General features: G+C 43.9%; 1 protein-coding gene across 1 annotated transcript in view; it reads right to left on the bottom strand.

Annotated features, from left to right (window-relative positions):
* Positions 1-5,691: 5,691 nt before the first annotated feature.
* The window catches only part of LOC141047806 (cytochrome P450 2K1-like), a 100,499-nt gene continuing 85,882 nt past the window's right edge, over positions 5,692-20,308 (bottom strand). The window contains exons 8-12 of the mRNA XM_073543123.1: positions 14,569-14,742; positions 10,934-11,075; positions 9,508-9,695; positions 9,204-9,345; positions 5,692-7,410 (exon numbers count right to left, since the gene is read on the bottom strand). Coding sequence (XP_073399224.1) covers positions 7,223-7,410; positions 9,204-9,345; positions 9,508-9,695; positions 10,934-11,075; positions 14,569-14,742 — 834 coding nt within the window. The 3' untranslated portion in view covers positions 5,692-7,222. The remainder of the gene's footprint in view (positions 7,411-9,203; positions 9,346-9,507; positions 9,696-10,933; positions 11,076-14,568; positions 14,743-20,308) is intronic.

Genomic DNA, 20,308 nt, shown 5'->3' with positions numbered 1-20,308 from the left:
CTGGTCCAGAGGTGGCAGTAACAACCAGACCCAGAGGACTGGTCTGAGCAGGGCGTCTGGATCACCAAGATTGCTGTGCATGTCCCTGAGAGGTCGGAGGGGAATGGGAGACCGCTGGCTGCATGGCTCTGGATTCCTGTTGTGCAGCTGCAGGAATCCGACACCTAACACAGATTAGTCCAGTATTAATTGATGCCCCTCCTCTTTACAGAAGTAGCAGTATTGTCTTTGAGAAGCACCAATCATTTTAATACATTTTCGTGGTAGCCCATTTATTTTTTTAATTGAAAGTGTGTTAAGCTTTATTCCCAGCTGTGACATCGTAGGAAATTTTTTTTATTGTTGTTCATAGATTGCAAGCTCAGCAGTTACATAGACTATGATTAGATCATAATTGGAAAACAATCACTGACCTCAGGGAGACCAGTCAAAGAAAACACTGCGACAGCCAGCAAAGGCGCTCAATCAGTGAAATCCTAGGTGCAATGCTCCCTGGGAAATACAAATATGCAAATAAAGTCTGTGGAGCCTCATTTAAGAGTCTCAAACACAGGACTAGCCAGATCTTCCTCCAGGGAAGGACCCAGCCAAGGGGTGGCTCCTTTCAGAAACCACCATTTCAACCATATTAAGTGGCCCTTTAAGTCAGTATCCAGCTCTTTACGAGTTTACAGATATGGCAAGGGAAATACCAAGGCCAGGTATCCATCCACAGACAGCTGTTTCGGGGTGTTGCCCCTCATCAGTGTGGAGTAGGATTCTGGCTAGGTGGGAGCAATGCCTAGTAGAACAACATCACAAAACAATCACTGACCTCAGGGAGACCAGTCAAAGAAAACACTGCGGCAGCCGGCAAAGGCGCTCAATCAGTGAAATCCTAGGTGCAATGCTCCCTGGGAAATACGAATATGCAAATAAAGTCCGTGGAGCCTCATTTAAGAGTCTCAAACACGGGACTAACCTGATCGTCCCCTTGGCTGGGTCCTTCCCTGGAGGAAGATCTGGCTAGTCCCGTGTTTGAGACTCTTAAATGAGGCTCCATGGACTTTATTTGCATAGATCATAATTGGGGAACTTTTCTACCAAAAAAAATGGTTGACTCCTTAAATTAGAAATTAATATTTATATTTTATTTTGTAACCATTATATATTGGGGCAGATTTATTATTCCTTCTGACTTAAACTTAGCATGAAACCAATCGAAGCAGATTATGAGCAAAATACACCACAAAGGCCTACACTAAGTAGAATCATAGAATCATAGAATCGTAGAGTTGGAAGGGACCTCCTGGACCATCTGGTCCAACCCCCTGCTCAAAGCAGGATTCGCTAAATCATCCCAGACAGATGATTGAAGACTTCCATTGAACGAGAACTCACCACTTCTCGTGGCAGCCTGTTCCACTCACTGATCACTCTAACTGTCAAAAAGTTTTTTCTAATATCTAATCTGTGTCTCCTCCCATTCAGTTTCATCCCATTGCTTCTAGTCTTTCCTTGTGCAAATGAGAATAAAGATGATCCTTCTACAATGTGACAGCCCTTGAGATATTTGTAGACAGCTATTAAGTCTCCTCTCAGTCTTCTCTTTTGCAAGCTAAACATTCCCAAATCATGCAACCTTTCCTCATAAGACATGGTTTGCAGACCAGTCACCATTCTGGTCGCTTTTTTCTGAACTTGCTCCAGTTTGTTGATGTCTTTTTTAAAATGTGGTGCCCAAAACTGGACACAGTATTCCAGATGAGGTCTGAACAAAGAGGAGTAGAGGGCAATAATGACTTCACATGATCTAGACTGTATGCTTCTGTTAATACATCCTAGAATTGAATTTGCCTTTTTTGCTGCTGCATCACACTGTTGACTCATATTCAGTCTGTGATCTATTAGTATGCCCAAGTCTTTTTCACATGTGCTGTTGCTTAGCCCTATTCCTCCCATTCTGTATATGCTTTTTTCTGTCAGGGTCCTGACAGCGCCGGCGTACAGCCCCCACTAAGCAGGGACTCACTCGCACCATAGGGACCCCTGGGGACAAGAACAGCTGGACAATAAAGATGCACGGGACCTGAATGTAGAAGTTTAGAAAGCCGACACAGGACCTACGGTCATGTGAACGGTCATGTGACTGCAAGGGGGCGGGGCTCAGCGTCCTGCTTTCAGAGGAGGAAGAAAACTCAGAGTAGGGCAAAGCAGAGGTCAGGCACAATACAGGCAAGCGAGGTACAGGAGGGATAAACAGACGGGAGGTCAGACAAAGCCAAAGGTCATACACAAGATATCAATACAGTACCAGGGATGAGACAGAACAGACAGTCAGGGTCAAGCAGAGATCAAAAACCAAATGGACATAGAAGGTACCAAGCAGAATCCAAAGCGATATCCAGAGAACAGACCGAGTCATACACAGGGAATCAAGCAACCAGAACACAACACTAACACGCTCAGGGGTCACCACACAATGCCAAGGGTGAAAGTATAACTGACGGGGGATGGGAGCTTCCTGAGGCTTTAAGAAGCCTCCCCAGAACCAATGAGAGGCCACCCTAATAGGTCCCAGGTGTGCAGGTGAGAGTCTGCACTGCGATCCGAACATTAACCCCAGAAGTGCCGATCACCCAGCACTGGTATCATGACATTTTCATTTTTATTGCCCAGATGTAGTACTTTGCATTTTCCCTGTTAAAAACCATTCTGTTAGTTGCTGCCCACTGCTCCAGTTTATTTATATCTTTTTGAATCCTCTCTCTCTCTTCTCTAGTATTAGCTATCTCTCCTAGCTTTGTGTCATCAGCAAATATAATCAGTTTACCCTCAATTCCTTCATCTAAATCGTTGATAAAGATGTTGAACAATACAGGGCCCAGGACAGATCCCTGTGGTACCCCACTTGAGACATTCTTCCAACTGGATGTGCAGCCATTTACGACCTCTCTTTGGGTCCGATCGCTAAGCCAGTTATGAATCCACCTAACAGTTGCCTTGTCTATTCCATACCTAGTCATTTTTTCAATAAGGATTGTGTGAGATACTTTGTCAAATGCTTTGCTGAAGTCAAGATATACTATATCTACAGCATTTCCCTGATCCACCCAATCAGTGATTTCGTTATAGAAGGAAATTAAGTTAGTCTGACATGACTTATTAGTTACAAACCCATGCTGACTCTGTTTAATCACTTCATTCTTATCCAGGTACTGACATACATGTTGTTTAATAATTTGTTCAAAGATCTTTCCTGGTATAGAAGTCAGACTCACCAGCCTATAGTTGCCTGGGTCCACCTTCTTCCCTTTTTTGAAGATAGGAACAACATTTGCTCTTCTCCAGTCTTCTGGGACTTCTCCTGTTCTCCAAGAATTTTCAAAGATTATGGAGAGGTTGTTCAAAAATTTCTTCTGCTATCTCCTTCAGTTCTCTGGGGTGTAATTCATCTGGACCTGAAGACTTGAATTCATTTAGGTTAGCTAAGTGCTTCCTCACTATCTTTCTGTTTATAGATATCCTGGATTCTTCTATTCCCTTAATAGGACAGTGAAGAACAGTTGATGTTACACTTCCTTTCTGAGAGAAAACAGATGCAAAATAGGAATTTAAAAGTTCGGCCTTCTCAACATCCTGTCTTACCATTTCATCATTTTCATCCTGTAAAAATCCTATAGCATCTTTGACTTTTCTTTTACTTTTGACATATCCCCAAAATCCTTTATTATTGCTTTTGATGTCTTTTGCAAGCCTCAATTCATTGTCAGCTTAAGATAATCTGATTTGTGCCCTGTGATAGACTTAGAGAAACTTGCTGCATATGATAAACAGTTTCCCCTTCCAATGCCACCCCTTGGTTCGTCTATTTGCTTCAGCCAAAATTTTGATGCGATTTGGCACTTTTGTAGCTAACTTCGTGCTTAGTGTCTGTGCAGTTCTTAGGCTGGGATGGATATGTTCACCTTTGGGAAGCAATCTTAACCCTATCCGGAGAGTGGGCGATAGTAAAGACTGACACTGTGAAGATGGTAAGCCAGAGGGTCTAGGTGGAGCTAAGAATAAGGCCTTATGTGCACATCATTATTTTTGTCTCTATCAATATTTATAAGGCAAAACCTGTGAATGTCCCTTGTAGGCTACCGCAACAAGTGTTGTGATAGAGTGGTAAAGTTCAATCACATACGAGGATTAGACTAGTGCACCAGTGGCTTGGTCAAGAGGCCAAGTTCACCATTCCACCAACTGGTTTTATATGCGTAAGGAAGGAGAGCAGTCTGTGGGTACCTATGAGACACGGGGTCCGGAACTGCCGAGGCCGCGTCCAGTGTTGCAGGGGGAAGGAAATGGGAGCCTGACAGGACCCATGACCTTGAGAGAAGGGGCGTGGTAAGCAAGGGGAAGAAGGAGAGTCGAGCACAGAAAAAGGCAGAGAGTTGCTGCCGGAGGGAATAGAGAGTAGGGACCAGCTGAGCACTGCGTAGCAAGTTGAAGCGCAGAGCAGAGATCCAGTATGGGTTCAAGGAGGACTCCAAGATACCAGTGGGTGCACAGAGAGACGGGCGCTGAGTGAAGCAGCGCGGTGTGGGTATTCAGGTACCCACAGGTGTATTGAGGGACGAGCGCCAAGTGAAACACCGGGGTGCGTGCATCCAGTTATCGGTGAGTGCGCAGGGGAGCACACGCCGAGCAGAGACTTGTACAGAGCTTCACACTTCGGCTCTGCAGTTCAGTGGACTAGGGTCTCAAAGGGCAAAACCAGTGACTACCCGCTGCTGCCAGAAGCAAGACTGTGTGTTGGGTGGGGAAGCCTGAAGACGCAGTGTCGGCCTCTGTTGGCATCCCATCATCCATCGGACTGCAAGCAAATAAAGGACAGCGGAGTCACGATAAGTTAAAGTTGATAGAAAGACTGTTGTGTTGAACCACAATTACACTGTTTAACCTGTTTCCCCCTTCCTGTTATCTCCTTGCGAGGAGTTCATTATTGTTAATTAAACCACACTCTTGTTAACCCTTGATCTGTGCCTCTGCGTTACTGCATCCGTTTACCTTCTTTAGGCTGGATTCACACTAGCGTTTTGTAGCACTGCAGATGGCAGCCTACTTCCTCCTTTCTTCCTCTGTTAAGCCCCGCCCACTGCCACACCTCTTCCTTTAGCTTTGCCTACATCTGCATGCGTCCTGCGTACCCTATATTCAACAATGGGTACGAAGGCCATGCGGATGTATGTTGACGCATCCGCATGCGTCGTTTTGATGCTGCGCTGAGCTGCACCGAACGCAGCAAGCTGCATTTTGTTGCAGTCGGCTGATGCGTCAAAATGACGCTTGCAGATGCGACAGCATCGGCATACATTCGCATGGCCTGCGCACCCAATGTTAAAGATAGGATAGGGTATGCAGGATGCATGCAGATGTAGGTGGAGCTAAAGGAAGAGGTGCGGCAGTGGGCGGCATTTAATGGAGGCAGCAAGAAGTAGGCTGCCATCCGCAGCTCTAGTGTGAAACTAACCTTACATATGCTCCCACCTCTGTCACTGCTGAATTACAACACAGGCTTTCTTGAGCTTTCACTGCTGACAATGCAGCCAGCGCTATTGATCACCAGTAACAGGAGCATGCAAAACTAGTGGGTGTAATGGTTCAGTAAGCCCCCCCAATTGCTTATGCTTTAGGTTCTACAGAACAGAAGCAGCTATTAGAACATTAAATGTTTGATTTTTTTTTTATAGGGGTTATATCCTTTACAAAGCTATGTGCTTACTTTATAATGTCAGTTTGGGCTGATAGACTCCCTTTAAATAATTAATTTTTTAGTAATGTCTTTCCCAGGATTAAACTATAATGTATAAGAAAATTTTCTCTAGCTATAGACCTTAATAGTATTATTATTTTTTACATACAATAATATTCTGATATGAGGAGATACATTTCTATATATCTACATTATTGCCCTGCATGTTTGAGCAATAATAACAGCAGCAATTACAATATGTTCCTATAGTTGGAGGCACCTTAGAGAACTTTCCTCTGTCTTATGTCTTATGCCATTGGGTATAATGACCATTTGCAGGACTTCACTTTCCTGAATATTTGCATTATTATTAGTCAAGGGGATGGGGAACGGCCCAAAAACCCTGATTAGTGATCTACAAGTGCCGATAAACCTAGAAAAAGGTCAGACAACACTCAGTCGACCAACAACTATCTCTCCTGTTGTCCCAAAATATATGTACTGTATGTTTGGTGTTTAACTTTTTAATGGCAACAGACGAGAAGGGCTTACAGCATTTACCATGATTATGACTATACTTTTTATCTCCTGACATCATTTTACGGTAACGAAGACCCCTTTAAGGATTATATGTTTGTCCAAGTTTAACCTAATGTGTATGGGCATCCTAAAAGTTCTATTTTGTGTCCCAGAAAAAAAGTCAGGAAAAAGCAAAAAAAAATATCTTACAAAATATAAACTATGCGCAGTTACAGCACATAAACATTTAGATTTGTGCCAGAAGATACCCCTAATCTAAAAAAATCCTATCAGTGTTTACTAAAACTAAACAAGATTTCATTAGTTTAAATCGACCATTAAGATAATAGGAGATCATTGAAAGATTTACTCTACTAAAGGCCCCGTCTCACTAAGCGACTCACCAGCGATCCCGACACCGATATGAAGGTGTCAGGATCGCTGGTAAGTCGTTATGTGATCGCTGGTGAGCTGTCACACAGACAGCTTCACCAGCGATCAGCACAGCGACGCCGAGCGCCCGGCATCGCTGGCTATCGCTGTAGAAAATAGTATCACTGGGACCGGAGCGTGGAGAGAGGCAGGATGGCTGAACAGGACGTCGGAAGGTGAGAATAACTATATTTTTTATTTTTTTTTATTATTTTTTTATACCTGATCGCTGGTCTCCCGCTGTCACACACAGCGATGCGTGCTGGCCAGCGGGAGACCAGCGACCAAAGAAATGTCCAGAGGTTTCTTCCAGCGATCAGCGATACCGGCAGGGGGGCCGCTCGCTGATCGCTGTCACACTCAGCAATCTTGCTGGTGAGATCGCTGTTACGTCACAAAAGTTGTGACTCAGCAGCGATCTCGCTACCGAGATTGCTTAGTGAGACGGGGCCTTAAGGTTTGGGAGCTTTAAAAGAAAGTACAACATTAAATATATTAAAATATAATCAAGCAAAAATATCAGTCTCTGTGTTGTCTCTGTTTCACACCAAACTAATCATTTGGCTTTGCACAAGTCATGAATGGTGTGGGCACTAATGTGAATCCAACACGAGGCTTGAGACTGAGGTCTTCTCTGGAAACTCCTGGAGGCGGATTGAGAGTAAATGCTTGAAGAAGTCCAGTAAAAAACAGGAAAAGTTCCATCTTGGCCAAACTTTCCCCAGCGCAAGCTCTTCTTCCTGCAGAAATGGGATAAGTGAGCTAACAATATCATGTTGAAAGTAGATTTTGACTCTAACACTTGTAGTAATTAAATAAATTAGACATAATTCATACTTTCTAACTTTCTCTAAATGACTAAAAGCCTGTAAAAAAAGGAAACCTCCACGAAGTCACATAAGTTTACTAGAACCCCCCGGGAAAGCATTGTTGACTGAATGTTTCTTGTTCATGACTCCAAGATGTTTCATATCTCGACCATGCCCCAGCTTACAAAGAATATTATGACAATACTTCATCCTCCACAAGGATGCCAATTGAAGAGCAAGTTCTTGAAAAGGGATGAAAAGTTTGACTTTGCTCCCTTTCTTTGCCCCAGATATGGTTATGCTGTTTAGAATGAATGTTGATCTTCATGAGCTAAAGTACCCGAGAGCATGAACAATCAACATATCATGAGTCATGACATTTTTAACCACTGGTCCCTACTCTTTCATATGTTTGGGGGATCTCAGTCAAACAACTCTGCCTTGGTCATGGTATTTTATCAAAGGGTCAGAGAAGCAAACTGAATTGTTGCCCCAGGTGAACAAAAACACAATGAAGATTTTGGGAAATGTACTCGCTGTCATATTTAACACAGAACTTCCCTTTATCCCCTATATTCAATCACTCACTCGCTAATGGTACGTGTATCTTAAAAACAACTCTATAATTCGACCTTTCCTCACCATTGAAACAGCAAAAACAGTTACTGTCGCTCATATTCATTCTCCTCTGGACAACTGCAACTCTGTGCTGATTGGTCTCTCCCTAACTAAATTTTCTCCTCTATAATCCATCCTGAATGCGACAGCCAGGGTCATATTTCGATCCAGCCACTTCAACAATGCCTCCGCCTTGTGCACTATTTACCCATTCGCTACAGAGTACAATAAAAACTTGATTCTCTTCCCCTCAAAACTCTCCACAGTTCTGCACCACTCTTCATCTCATCACTCATTTCTGTCTATCACCCTACCTATGCCCTCCGTTCTGCAACTGATCTAAGGCTTACATTCACCATAATCGAAACCTTGCACCTCCATTTCCAAGACTTCTCTCATGCTGCAACAGTGTTCTTGAATGCGCTACCCTAAACAATTCGACTAATATCTAGCTCCCATATTTTTAAACATGCTTTAAAAGAAAATCTCTCTAGACAGGCCTATTACCTCAACTCACCAACCTAACTCTCCCCTGTTCCCTCCTTCTAAATGTTAATCATAATCTGCTCCCTACTATTCAGCTGTCTCCATATCCTCCATACACCCAATAGCACATAGTAACTGCACTTAAACAGATACTGGCTGATGACTGGATCATTCAGCTTTATATGAAAAGCCTTATTTATTATAATGATGGCTGGATCATACATAACAAGCACGTTCTACCTATTGTGTCCCCTCTATCTCCTCATTGTAAACTTGCTAGCAAGGCCCTCACTCCTCCTGTAACTGTTGAACTATGTATTACTTTGTATTGTTTTTATTATCTGTACACGTCCCTGCATAATTGTGAAGTGCTGCAGAATATGTTAGCGCTATATAAATGAAATTACTACTACTATTATTATTATTATGCTAGGGTATATTGCAAAAAACATCTTAAAAAGATCATAGAACATTTTTTTAACTTTTTGAAGGAAAAATATGAGATTTAGAAAACATATTATTCCTGGTAAAATATAGTCATTCTGTTATACCGTATTTTGTCAGTTGAGTGACATGTAAAATTATTTATTTTTTTCATCTAAATGATCCTCATTACTTACCCACTGAGAACGGCATAAATGCATCATGTCGAACAAATTTCCCATTTTCATCCAAGAAGTGATTGGGATTGAAATCATTGGGAGTTTTCCACTGAGTCTTGTCATAGAGTACTGATGTCAGGGATGGAATAACCTCTGTACCCTGTGAACAATAAATAACCAGATATCTTTTATTTATTGCATACAGTTCATTTAAAAAAAATGAGATTACTGGGGTGGCTTTAGACCCCATAGCAGTACTTTTTACTAATAAGTAAACACACAGTACTTGAGTTTAAGGACTTTTTTTTATGTATAAACTCACTTTTGGGATAAGGTAACCCCGCAAATACACATCAGTTGGAGTTGAGTGTGACAGGTTCAATGGCACAATATTGCCAAACCTTTGTATTTCATGTATTACTGCATCAGTATAAGGCATTTTCTTCCGATCTTCAGCTGTCGGCAGCTGTCCTGGTTTAATATGTGTTTTAATTTCCTCCTGTACCTTCTCTATAAAGCAAAAGAAAATATATTTTGCTACATTTTGCAATAGCACAACAATACCAATGCATTTACTTAACAGATTATAGGATGCGACTCTATGACTGAAAGCCTGAGGTTGCTGAGAGGAATAAACTTCTTTTCCTCCCAGTAGAAGAGCTTTCAGTGCAGCGGCCGGTCAGCTTTGGAGATCTATTAACCTGCAGATTAACCTTATATCTGCATGTTAATAGCATTTGTGAACATAAAAGGTTCTCTTTAAATGGAGCCGGGATCAAGCATGGGCACTGCCGCTCCATTCATTCCTTGTTGGACTGTTGGAGATTATATCTAGAATTTCAGTATACTCCTTCGTATAAGAAAGTTCTAAAGTTTGATTAGACTAAAACATGGATTTTTATTAGATATGAAAAAAGTTATTTTGGTTGAAATCGAAATGTCATACTCCACCAAAAATCACATGTCCCCTCTGTCTAGGGTGGGTGGCAGCATCGTGCTAAAACACTGGAAAATACAAAATAATAAATGCAAAAAAATATACTAGTATTACCTTAACTTAATTGATAATTTGGATAAAAAAATAATAGTGAAACCTATTTGAGAGAACCACCCAAAATTGCACTTAAAAATTTACTTTGGAATCCTATTAACCTGCAGATTAACCTTATATCTGCAGGTTAATAGCATTTGGGAACATGACAGGTTCTCTTTAAATGGAGTGAAGATCAAGCATGGGCACTGCGGCTCCATTCATTCTCTATTGGACGGCTGGAGATTACATCAAGAATTCCCGGTATACTCCTTAATATAACAAAGTTCTAATGCTTGAAGAGGCTAAAATGTGGATTTTTATTGGCTATGAGAAAAGGTGTTTTCGGTGAAATCTAAATGTCACACTCTATCAAAAATCACATATCCTTGTCTAGGGTTGGTGGTAGCATCATGCTAAAACATTAGAAAATATAAAACATGCAATAAATGCAAAAAAACATATACTAGAATTACTTCAACTTAATTGATTTGTTTATACAAATAGTAAAATTGCATTTAAAAATTGACTTCTACAAGGTTCGGTCACCAAAAAGGCGGCCATTATACAGTATAAGGAATATGATGCAAAAGTGAAAAAATAACAGAAAATCTGGGTAAAGTGGTAGCCTTCATGAAGACATGATCTGGTGGTCTTTATAGACTGTGGCTTTTCACCTACAGTTTTATGTAACTTTTAGAAATAAAGTAAGAATTACTTTGAATCTCCGGATACTTCATCATCAATAAAAGTCCCCAGCGGATCGTTGTAGATGTAGTTTCAGTTCCAGCAGCGAAGAGATCCAGGACAGTAACAAGTAGATTTTCTTCATCAAATAATGTATGAGCTTTTGTTGACTCCTAAAATTAAAAAACACAAATATTCCCCATGTTACTTTAATCAGCTGCATCTCGGCAATTATAGCCTTCTTCTGTTTCTTATATGGTAGGCACCTTCCTGTTTTGCTTAACATTTTTTTAACCTGAAACAGGTTGTCACAGAAATGTTCTCATGACTATAGCTGTCTGAATGGGAAGTGCTAAGGCAATTTGTGATATCATTGAAGCAGGCCATATTTGACAACTAAGTGCATCAGTATGGAAGAGACATCAACAAACTTCAGCATAAACATTGGTCAGGACTCAGGAGATATGTAACCACCAAGGTCTGTGCCTCAATACTGGGTGCAACTACCAAGATTGTAGCCTCATTGGGAGGCTGTAACCATTATGTGAATTGCTTTATATTCAGTGAACATTTGTTCTGATTACATCTTGCAGATCCTGTGCCTTAGAAAAAATGTCATAGTCATAACAATTTTGGTAGCAGCTAAAAGTAGCAGTCACTGACCAGTCTGTAGTGACTTAGTCCCCCTTGAAGCAGGGAAAACAGGTGGCAGAACATAAGGTGGAGAAAAGTCAGTTAGGTCTAGGACCCTGCAGAGGATGCGTCCATGAGGTCCCTCAAAACTTGAAGGGCCAAGACGAGGTTACTTTATCTGTGTTTTTAAAGAACAAAAGGTCCCATTGTTAGCATAGAACATGGGAGCTGTTAAAAGGGCTTTAAGCAAAGAAATTCAGCAACAGGGGACTGTGACCTACTTTCACCTCAACGTGGACTCTGCTGTTCCCCTGAGGTCAATCAAGGCCGGAGAGCTACCAGAAAAATAAAGAGGAAGGACAAAGTAGTGACATGTTCCTGCCAAGGTTGGCACTGAATTTCAGACTCTCCTTGCAAGTAGTCACTGATCATGGCTGTGAAATAATAGATTAGAGCAAAAAAATAAAAACAGCAAATATGACGTAAACAGCACATAATGAGTAACTAAAGATATGGATTTACACATAATTTTTAAACACACAACTTAATATCCAGATTAACTGTTCTCTGGATGTTTCTAGTATTGTGTCTTAGAAACCACCTCACATAAAGGAAAAAAAAAAAAAAGAAGAGAGAAACCAGCGGCAGTTACACAATTCAAACCAAGTGGTATCACCAGCTGGTAATCCCACATTGGAGGACAGTGCAGGGAAATATATTTCCAACTTTACCTATTCTGTCCTTATCTGGTGCCCTGTTTTGTCAAAATGGGTTATCAAACAGAGTATAGTTTAATCAACAGATCTTGGAATAAAAATAAGCTCCACAATTGGATCGCTTTGTCGTTGGTTGCTGGGCATGCATGAATTGGCCAAATTATGTGCTAAACGTCTCTTATAATCTACAGCAGTAAAGAAATTCAAGTTTCATATATTTTAAGTTTACATGCTGTAGCACTACAGAGTGCAACTTTGTTTGTCATTAACATTCAAACCTACTACAAAGTACATTTTGAACCTCTTTCATAAATAGTGTGATGATACGTATATGCTTTACTGTGCCTTGTTATGCCCTCTGAATTTACCAATATTTATTCTTCTGTAAATAAACCTGCTAATTATTTCAACACCATCTCTTGTGAGTGTGTACGGAGCATGGACAGGGGTTTCCAGAGTTGACAACTGGCAGAAGAGGAAGATCCTCCTGCATCCCACTACAGCTTGCAGCAAGATTCGGGTGGAGGCACTGCACCAAGGTTACAAAAGAATTTCTGCAGTACTCAAGGTTCCTAAGAGCACAGTGGCCTCCATAATCCTTAAATAGAAGAAGTTCGAGACCACCAGAAGTCTTCCTAGACCTGGCCATCCAGCCAAACTGAGCAATCGTTGGAGAAGAGCCTTGGTGAGAAAGGTAAAGAAGAACCCCAAGATCACTGTGACTGAGCTCCAAAGATGCAGTAGGGAGATGGGAGAAAGTTCCACAAAGTCAACTATCACTGCTGCTCTCCTCCAGTCGGGCCTTTATGGCAGAGTGGCCCGACGGAAGCTTCTGCTCAGTGCCAAACATTTGAAAGCCCATATAGAGGTTGCTAAAAAAAAACACATGAAGGACTCCCAGACTATGAGAAATAAGATTCTCTGGTGTAATGAGACGAAAACAGAACTTTTTGGTGATAATTCTAAGCGGTATCTGTGGAGAAAACCAGGCACTGCTCATCACCTGCCCAATACAATCCCAACAGTGAAATATGGTGGTGGAAGCATCAAGCTATTGGGGATGTTTTTCAGCTGCAGGGACAGGATGACTGGTTGCAATTGAAGGAAACATGAATTCGGCCAGGTAGAGAGATATCCTGGATGAAAAACTCTTCCAGAGTGCTCTGGACCTCAGACTTGGCCAAAGACTCACCTTCCAACAAGACAATGACCCTATGCACACAGCTAAAATAGCAAAAGAGTGGCTTCAGAACAACTCTGTGACCATTCTTGACTGGCTCAGCCAGAGCCTTGACCTAAACCCAATTGAGCATCTCTGAAGAGACCTGAAAATGGCTGTCCACCAACGTTCACCATTCAACCTGACAGAACTGGAAGGGATCTGCAAGGAAGAATAGCAGAGGATCCCCAAATCCAGGTGTGAAAAGCTTGTTGCAGAATTCCCAAGATGACTCATGGCTGTACTAGCTCAAAAGGGGCTTCTACTCATTACTGAGCAAATGGTCTGAATACTTATGACTGTGTGATATTTCAGTTTTTCTTTTTTAATAAATTTACAAAAATTTCTACATTTCTGTTTTTTTCAGTCAAGATGGGGTGCAGAGGGTACATTAATGAGAAAAAAAATGAATTTTTTTGAATTTACCAAATGGCTGCAATGAAACAAAGAGTGAAAGATTTAAAGGGGTATGACTACTTTCTGTACCAGCTGTACATCTAACAAAAGAAGACGGTATAGATATCTGCTGTATCCATTTTCCCAACTTAGTGTTCACTATGGATATCAATTCCATTATATCAGAACCTGGATCTGATATATATATACAGTATATATATATATATATATATACATATATATATACAGATACTTATATATATATATATATATGCATATATATATACATATATAGCTTTGTCACCATAAAAGGAGGGGGGCCCAGACACATTTCTTGCACAGGGGACCCAAGCTGTCAGTGTCCGCCCCTGGGAGTAGTAGTGCAACATTTACGGGCTTACTTTTTCATTCAGCCACAAGGTCACATGTCGCCTAAAACCAACCAAGTGGTGAGTTCTCCTTCAATGGAAGTCTTCAAACAGAGGCTGAACAGACATCTGACTGGGATGATTTAGCGAATCCTGCTTTGAGCAGGGGGTTGGACCAGATGGCCCAGGAGGTCCCTTCCAACTCTACGATTCTATGAATCTATGAATCTAACCGTGACAAAATAGATATTAAAATCCTCAGATGTTCCCAAAATAATTCTTATCACACCCTTTTGACTACATAAATGAAAATGAAGGTAACATATTAACGCACCTGTTCCTGTTTCAGAAGATATGCATCGATAAATCCTGTGATGTCATTTGCATCAAAATCCGATCGTCGATTCATCGAACATTGGGAAATAAAATTCTTCAGATCTTGTATGTTCTGCTGTACTTTCTTATGTAGACCAAGGAGTGGTCCGAGGAAGGGATAATAGTTATACAGCTGTGGAAATCAACAATTCCTCTTTAGATTTTCTTGCAACAAAAAGTACAGACCAGTTCAATAACGGTGCATAATGGAAGCTGCTCGGCCAGTCAGCGGTGCTCCAACCTACATCAGTAGGAGCCTAGGATGGAACCCAGCCAAGTGTATTCTCTGAAATGGACCCCGTTCAGTTTTTTTTTCTACATAAGTTTTGTCAGTGTAGTGGATCCAATTTGTATTCCATTTTTGGTCATTGTGGATGTTTTTTTCAACCATTCATGTGTGTTGTTCATTTTTCTCATAAGAGAAAAAAAGAACAGATTCAGGTTTCCTAAGCTTCTACCATCATTAGTCAGTTAGAAAAGGACAGTGCACAAATTCACTGAAATGGATGAGTTTTATTCGCAAATTGGATCAAAATCAGATATAACTTTGGGTATGTGATAAAGGTCATAGACTATAATAGGTATGTGTTCTATCTGCAAATAAAACAAGCAAATAAAAAAACACAAAACATATACTGTATGCAAAGCTTTTGTAAATGGGACCTAAGTTGGTATGTTCTCCTTGTAGGTTTGCTTGAGTTTCCTCTAGGGCAGTGTTTCTCAACTCCAGTCCTCAAGACCCACTAACATGTCATGTTTTCAGGATTTCCTTAGTATTGCACAGGTGATGGAATTAATGATTGATTGAGCAGGTGTTGAAATCACCTGTGCAATGCTAAGGATATCCTGAAAACTTGACTTGTTGGTGGTCTTGAGGACTGGAGTTGAGAAACACTGCTCTAGGGTTTCTACTTTCTTTCCATACTGTAAAAACCATACGGGTAGGCTTATTGGTCCTAGTGTGTATGTCAATGAGAAACAGATTTAGGTTGTGAACCTCATTGGGAACAAGAACTCATAAGAGAAATTGCGGTCTCTGAGGAGCGCTGTAGAAAAACAGGATTTTTGGTTTGCTTACCATAAAATCTGTTTCTCGGAGCCTTCATTGGGGGACACAGAGACCATGGGTGTATACTGCTGCCACTAGGAGGCTGACACTATGCACAAAAAAAGGTTAGCTCCTCCTCCGCAGTATACACCCCACCAACCGGCAGGAATTTCCTCAGTTAGTGAGAAAGCAGTAGGAGAAGTAACAGAATAGATTGAAACAGAACAGACAACTCAACTGTACATAATCAACAACATAAGAACAGGAGTTGTAGAACATGGGAGGGTGCTGTGTCCCCCAATGAAGGCTCCGAGAAACAGATTTTACGGTAAGCAACCCAAAAATCCTGTTTTCTCGTTCGCCTTATTGGGGGACACAGAGACCATGGGACGTCCCAAAGCAGTCCCTGGGGTGGGAAACAAACTTCCATCGGGCCAGTGGACTCACCACCGCTGCCTGCAGGATCCTTCTACCTAGGCTGGCCTCCGCCGAAGCGTAGGTGTGGACCTTGTAGAATGTCACAAACGTGTGAACAGATGACCAGGTTGCAGCTTTGCAAAGTTGCAGCACGTAAGCTCTGTGGCGCACCGCCCAGGAGGCACCCGCTGCCCGGGTAGAGTGAGCTATAATTCCCGGAGGGGCCACTCGATGCTTGATCCGGTAGGCCTCCAACCTCCAAAATTGCCGACCTGATCCAGCGAGCAATAGTAGCTTTGGAGGCCGGCTGACCTTTCCGTGCCCCATCTGGAATGATGAAAAGAGAGTCTGACTTCCTCAAACGAGTCGTTCTAGCTAGGTAGACCTTCATTGCCCTGACCAAGTCCAGCTTGTTCAAGGAGCGCTCCGGAGGGTGAGTTGGACCCGGACAAGAGGACGGGAGAACAATATCCTCATTCAGGTGGAAAGTGGACACCACCTTAGGAAGGAAAGTAGGCGGAGTCCGTAGAACTACCTTGTCCTGGTGGAGCTCCAAGAAAGGGGAACGACAAGAAATGGCCGCCAATTCCGACATGCGCCGGATGGAGGTGACGGCTACTAGGAAGGCTACTTTCCATGAAAGGAGAGATAGGGAAACTTCCCTGAGAGGTTCAAAGGGAGGACCTTGCAGAACCTCGAGAACCAGATTAAGATCCAATGGATGTACGGGCGCACGGTAGGAGGAGCCGCATGAGCCACTCCCTGAAAGAAGGTCTTGACCTGAGGACGGGAGGCCAATGTCTTCTGGAACAAAATGGATAGCGCCGAGACTTGACCTTTTAAAGAGCTGAGGGCAAGGCCCACATCAAGGCCTGCCTGAAGAAACGCCAGGACAGAAGGGGGAGAAAATGACATGGGCGGAATGTTATTGGCCTCACACCAAGTGAAATAGGCTTTCTGGCCCGGATCATGGTATGAATAACCCAATCAGAAAAACCTGATCGTTTCAAAAACTTGGTCTCAATAGTCACGCCGTCAAATTGAGCGGCCGAGAATTGAGGCGGCAAATCAGGCCCTGAGACAGCAGCTCTGCCCTGTCTGGAAGCTTCCAGGAGGCGTCCGCGAGAAGGTTGACGATGTCCACGAACCAAGACCTTCTGGGCCAATTCGGGGCGATGAGGATGACTGGACTTCCTTCTGCTTTGATTTTCTTCAACAGCTTGGGAAGAAGGGGAAGGGGAGGGAACAGGAAGGGGAGCTTGAACTAAGACCAAGGAATGGTCAGAGCATCGGCGCCCATGGCGAGAGGATCTCGAGCCCTGGATACAAACTGTGGGACTTTCCTGTTAAGACGAGACGCCAGCAGGTCAACGTCCGGAGTTCCCCAACGACGGCAAAGCTGATGAAATACATCCGGATGTAAGGACCACTCTCCCGCCGCGGGACCCCCGTGGCTGAGAAAATCGGCGGCCCAGTTGTCCATGCCGGGAATGTGCACCGCGGATATTGTTGGAACTGAAACCTCTGCCGTGTGAAGAATTTTGGACACTTCCGCTAGGGCTGAGGCACTCCGTGTCCCCCCCTGGTGGTTGATATCTGCCACCGCTGTGGCAGTTTGTCTGAATACGGATTGGCAGGCCCCTGAGAAGTCTCTCCCAGTGAACGAGAGACAGATAGATCGCCCGTATCTCGACGACGTTGATCAGCAGAGCTGTCTCTAGTCGACCACTGACCCTGAACAGTGTGATTGCGAAATACTGCCCCCCCAGCCGAGGAGGCTGGCATCCGTTGTCACAATCTGCCAGAGAATGAGAAGGAATGGCCGTCCTAGGGCAATGAGAGGTGACGTCCGCCACCAAATGAGGGACTGCCTGACCTGGTATGAAAGGCGAATTGGACAATCCAGGGAAGGAACAGACCTGTTCCACCGAGACAGGATGGCCTGTTGGAGGGGTCTGGAGTGAAATTGAGCAAAGGGAATCGCTTCTGTCGACGCCACCATCCTTCCTAGAACTTTCATGGTTGTCCGGTCTGCAGTGATCGTACATCTCGCTGCAGAGAAACTATCTTCTCCTCTGGGAGAAAACCCCTCGATCGACGAGTGTCGAACAATAGGCCCAGAAACACCAGACGTTGTGTCGGACCAAGGCAGGACTTCTTTTTGTTGCCGAGCCACCCAAAATTGGACAGGGTGTCGAGGACGATGGTAAGATTTTGGCGAGCCTGGTGAAAAGACGGAGCTTTAATCAGAATGTCGTAGAGGTACGGAAAAAGAATGAGACCTCTGATCCTCAACAAGGCCATCAACGCCGCCATGATCTTTGTAAAAACTCTGGGTGCGGTGGCGAGACCGAACGGCAGTGCAACGAGCCGGTAGTGGTCCTGGTGAATCGCAAAACGCAGGAATCACTGATGCCCGGGAAAGATGGGAACATGTAGATAGGCATCTTGAATGTCACATGTCACATGAACTCCTGCGCCTCCATGGAAGCGATTACCGACCGAAGAGACTCCATCCTGAAATGACGCAATCGGACCATCTTGTTCAGTAACTTGAGATCCAGGATGGGATGAACTGCACCATCTTTTTTCGGCACTACAAACAGGTTTGAATAAAACCCTGTGAAACGTTCTGATTCGGGAGTGGGCAAAATCACCCCGGAACTGAGGAGAGAGGTGATGGATGCAAAGAAACCCGGACTAAGGCAGGGTCTTTTGGAGGGACTTGAAGAAACGATCCCGGGGACGAGAAACAAACTATCTTGTATCCTGGGGATACAACTTCCCTGACCCAAGCGTCCTCTACTGAGGCAAGCCAGACGTCTCTGTAGAAAAGGAGTTGACCGCCCAGTTGGGAAGGACCCTCGGGACTTCCTTGATAGTCATGCTGATGTGGACCAACCAGATCTGGACCTGGAGGATCTGCCCTGGGATGAGTGAGATCGCCAGGAGGGAGTGGGTCTGAAGGAGACCTTCTTTCTATCCTGGCGTGCCTGCGGCCTCTGTTGGTAGACCGAAAGGGCCGAAACTGACGCCTTAGCGGAGGCCTACGAGGCTTGGACTGAGGGAGGAAGGAACTTGTGCCTCCAGTAGTGTTCCTAACAATCTGGTCCAGCTGGGATCCAAAGAGACGCGCTCCCTGAAAAGGCAGATTGGTAAGGGACTTTTTGAAGACAAATCCACCTGCCAAGCCTTGAGCCAAATTGTACGCCAGATTGTCATCACATTGCTGGACGCCTGAGCCGCGCAAGACGCGGCATCCAAGGAGGCAGAGAGCAGATAATCCCCTGCATGGGAGATCTGGTTAGCCAGTTCATCCAATTGCTCCGGTTGGGCTTTATCTAGGATGCCCTTGCAGAGATCCTCCGCCCAAGTAGCTATGGTCTTTGCTACCCAAGATGAAGTGAAGGCTGGGCTTAGAGCCACCGCAGCCGCTTCGAATACTGACTTTGCTAGGGATTCTATAATTCTGTCATTAGAATCCTTTAGCGACGCCACACCTGAAATCGGGAGGACCGTGTTGTTAAGATAGTCTGGACACGGGAGCGTCTACAGAGGGGGGAGCCGACCAGTTGTCGGTGAGCTCTATTGAAAATGGATAGAGCACGCCGAGGCGCTTCCCTCTTTGAAAGCATCTGGTCGAATTTTCTCTCTCCCTGGTAAGGATCTTGCCAAACTCAGAGTGGGAGGCGAAGACTCTGGAAGGTGTTTCTGACCGTCTGAACGAAACCTCCTGATCTGAGAGTTTCGCAGGGGAGTCTGTATTTCGAAGGTGTGGTTAATCGCAGCAATGAGGTTCTGTACCGTAATCTTCATGTCCGCATCCTGGTCCGAATCCAGCTCTAAAATCTCTTCGGATGACGCGTCCGAGAACGCTTCACCTGACTCGGGTGAGGAGGCACGGGAAGGACTATGTGGAGAAACCAGGTCAGGAGAGGATTCCGGCTGGAGATCCTGCCTGGGTCTTTTGCGGCTTCTGCTGGCTGGCTCAGATGGAACCCCTTGCGACCTGCTGGACCCTGCAGAAGTGTCCAGGGGCAACTTATCAAGAACGGCCACTAGGGACTGAGACACCCTGGTGAGGTCCGCCACTGATTGTGATAGAGAAGAGGCCTAGCCAGGAATGGGGGGTTTCACACTCACGTGGCGCAATAGATGGTTCCTGGACGGCATCGGGCTGAATGGGATTACTGCAGTCTAAGCTGAGTGGCGTGGGAAAGTTCTCTGTGCTGGC

Source organism: Dendrobates tinctorius, unplaced genomic scaffold (genome assembly GCF_039654945.1).
Source record: "Dendrobates tinctorius isolate UK_male_01 unplaced genomic scaffold, ASM3965494v1 ptg000129l, whole genome shotgun sequence".
In the NCBI taxonomy this organism is placed as follows: domain Eukaryota; kingdom Metazoa; phylum Chordata; class Amphibia; order Anura; family Dendrobatidae; genus Dendrobates; species Dendrobates tinctorius.
This window is presented reverse-complemented; position numbering and strand designations above follow the sequence as displayed.